The 2,888-nt window shown below is 55.0% G+C and overlaps 1 protein-coding gene across 1 annotated transcript; it reads right to left on the reverse strand.

Moving 5' to 3' along the window:
• Window positions 1–1,065: 1,065 nt before the first annotated feature.
• LOC123095525 (germin-like protein 5-1) lies at window positions 1,066–2,224 on the reverse strand. The gene is made up of 2 exons (XM_044517064.1): window positions 1,944–2,224; window positions 1,066–1,850 (listed from the first exon to the last, which is right to left on the reverse strand). The coding sequence occupies exons 1-2, from the start codon at window positions 2,074–2,076 to the stop codon at window positions 1,309–1,311; spliced, it is 675 nt and encodes a 224-aa protein (XP_044372999.1). The 5' UTR covers window positions 2,077–2,224; the 3' UTR covers window positions 1,066–1,308.
• Between the last annotated feature and the right edge of the window lie 664 nt (window positions 2,225–2,888).

Below are 2,888 nucleotides of genomic sequence, written 5' to 3' on the forward strand. Positions count from 1 at the left end.
TCTTCCCCTTGTGCATTGCCACTAGCATTGCAATGTCCTCTTCTTCATTCAAATCAAATTCCTCATCCGACGAGGAATCATCCACGAAAAAGGAGTCACACGAGCTCATCTACAATGCAGAAAATCACCGTCAAACTAACTTTCCATCCCCAACAAAAAACCCGTCAAGTTTCATCGTTTTCTTACCTTCGGGAATTTGGTCGAATACCTTGCTTGTGTGGTGGACGAAATTGGCCGGCTGCGGGTTGCGCAGCCGTCGGCGGTGGCGGGTGCGGGCGGCGGCAACTGCACGACAGAGGAGATGGCCGCACGTCGGCAGAGAAGAAGTCGGGAGCTCGGTGCGGCCTGCGGGCGGCTTCGCACGACCGGAAGAATGGCCGAGCCTTGCGGCCGTCGGGTGGGCGGAGTGGCGCGCCTCCACTAACTCCGGCGGGGGGTCTAGGCTAGGAAGAAGCTTAGCCCATCGTAGACCTCGCCGGGGAAGGCGTTTAGGCCAACCACAACCGTGAGAGAAGCTTCGTTCAACGACGAGGCAGGTGGCAGGGGATCGGGGGGGAGGGGGGAGAGGGGGCGGCGAAGTCGCGGCGGGCCCGGCGGCGCGCGGGGGGGGGGGGCGATTTGGTGCGGATTTGGCCGGTGGTGGAGTCGGGCGGGTGGCGGCTGGTCGCGCGGAAGGGAAAGGAAGGGCAGTTGGGCAGTTGGCGGACGGTCGCGATTTTACATCTTCTGTAGGTGGAGATGCAAATTTACATCGAGGGGTGTTATAGTTTACATCTTCGGGAGGCAAAGATGTAAAAAAAAAATTCATCTACACTATCTGTTTGGAGAGGTATTTTTGGCCCTCGGAGATGCAAAAGTTAGGTATTTTTGCATCTACGTGTTCTATCGGAGATGCTCTCATGTGGCATCGGTGGTTCTTTATGTTGGTCGTCGGATTACTCATTCGGATGTTTGCAGGGCCACAAAGGTTCTTTTCTGTTGTCGGAGTTATCATACTCCAACGCAGAAGCAAAGAATATAATCAATAAAAAGTACAAAGAGGGGACGGTTCTTGAGTTGTGAAGCTGCTGCAACCATAATGGTGGAATGATTAGATTTAGAACCAACAAATGACTTGGTCTGATTATTACAAGCAGCACAGACCTACCAGCTTTTGTACTTGCTACTTCAGGGCAGCATTACACAATGAGGATCCAACAAATCAAGAAAACAACGCAGGTGAGTAAAAGTGAGTAGAAATAGCACAAATCAGGAACTGAATCATGTCACTCGGAAGAAACATCTTAGGAGTACGTAAGCATTGTTTAGTCAGGCCTTTTTCGGGGCGAGCCTGGACCTGATCTTGTCCACCTCCTTGGTGCCGACCTGGAACGCCGTGGTGAGCACGTGGTCGGGCACCGGCGGCGTGGCCGCGAAGAGCGTCATGGCGAGCGACTGCGTGCCGGGGAACTGGCTGTTGAAGGCGGAGATGACGGAGGCGGGGCCGGCGCCGTTGTTCTTCTGGAAATGGACCAGGCCGCGCGGGAACACGAAGACGTCGCCGGCGGCGATGGTCTTGGAGACGAGCTTGTTGGCGGTGGTTATGAAGCCGACGTCGAGGGCGCCCTGGAGGACGAAGACCATCTCGGTGGCGCGCGGGTGGGTGTGCGGCGCGTTGAGCCCGCCCGGCGCGTAGTCGATGCGCGCCATGGAGACGCCCAGGGTGTTGAGCCCGGGCACCTTCTCCACGTTGGCGCCGGTCACCACGGAGCCGTAGGTGGTGCTGGTGTTGCCGGCGGCGCCCAGCCCCTTGAAGTAGAAGTCGTCCTCGGTCACCGTGGCCTTGCACGCGAACCCATTCACCTTCACCCCTGCACACAAGTCGAAGACGTGATTAATTTGCACCATCTTTCTGATCTGTGAGCAGCAGAGAGCACGCACGGAATCAGGCCGTGGCGGCTTACCGGAAGAGAGGTCAGCGACGCAGATGTCCTGGAGCAGGTCGGGGTCGCCGGCGACGGACGGCGGGGGGAGGACGGAGGCGAGGAGCGCCATGATGGCGCAGGAAAGCAAGGGAGAAGCCATGCCCATGCCCATTGCGAGCTTGGTCCTCCGCTCTGCGCCTGCCTGTCCTTGATTTGGCTGCTGAGAGTGAGAATTATGGCCTGGGGCCTGCCTCTCTTCACTCCTTTCTCTGCGGCTCTTTTACTCGCCCTGCTCGAGGTGAAGTTGGATGCTGAATAGACAAAAGATGTGGGTGGTATTTATAACAGGTGGGCACCGGAGAGAGACCGGAGTAGTAGCAGTAGGAGTGAGTGATGTGAGTGGCAAGGCATGTGTCCGTTCACTGCAAGAAATGTGCTGGCCGTGCGAGGTGAGGTGAGGTAGGGGGTCGGCGAGGATTGCCGTAGGAATACACAAGGAACAATGTCGTGTGTTGTTACTATTTTATTGCGCACACACCTCTTGATTTTGATCTGGGAGCGGAATGCCTAGGCCGTGAACCAGAAGCCCCGCAATGTCGATCTCGTGAACAATGTAGGATTGTGGTGGTGGTGGTGTTTGGACGGGCAATGGGAGGTGATTGATCTGAAAAGAGATTTTTGGTGCGGCGAATCTGCGGTTAATCTTATTCGTCACACGAAGAAATCATTTGCATTCAGGTGTTTGTTTTGCGCGAGGAAGAAACCAAATGGACTTGACGGGCAAAAGTAACTGGAGGTGTTAATAATAGGAAAAAGTCTAAAACAAACCTTGAATTTATAGGCGAAAGCTAAATCAATTCCCAAACTCTTAACCCCTAAAATCAGCACACCAAACTCTTTAATCCCGGTCTATCTTAAACATTGAGAGGACTTCGCCGGTATTTGCTGAATTGGGCCGGCCCAGTAGCGTAGTCGCTCATGTGC

Source organism: Triticum aestivum, chromosome 1A (assembly GCF_018294505.1).
Source record: "Triticum aestivum cultivar Chinese Spring chromosome 1A, IWGSC CS RefSeq v2.1, whole genome shotgun sequence".
Lineage (NCBI taxonomy): Eukaryota > Viridiplantae > Streptophyta > Magnoliopsida > Poales > Poaceae > Triticum > Triticum aestivum.

Coding starts and splice junctions, on each gene's coding strand:
- LOC123095525 (XM_044517064.1), bottom strand. CDS start 2,076: ATGGGCATGGGCATGGCTTCTCCCTTGCTTTCCTGCGCCATCATGGCG. Junction 1,851..1,943: donor CGTCGCTGACCTCTCTTCCG/GTAAGCCGCCAC, acceptor ACTTGTGTGCAG/GGGTGAAGGTGAATGGGTTC.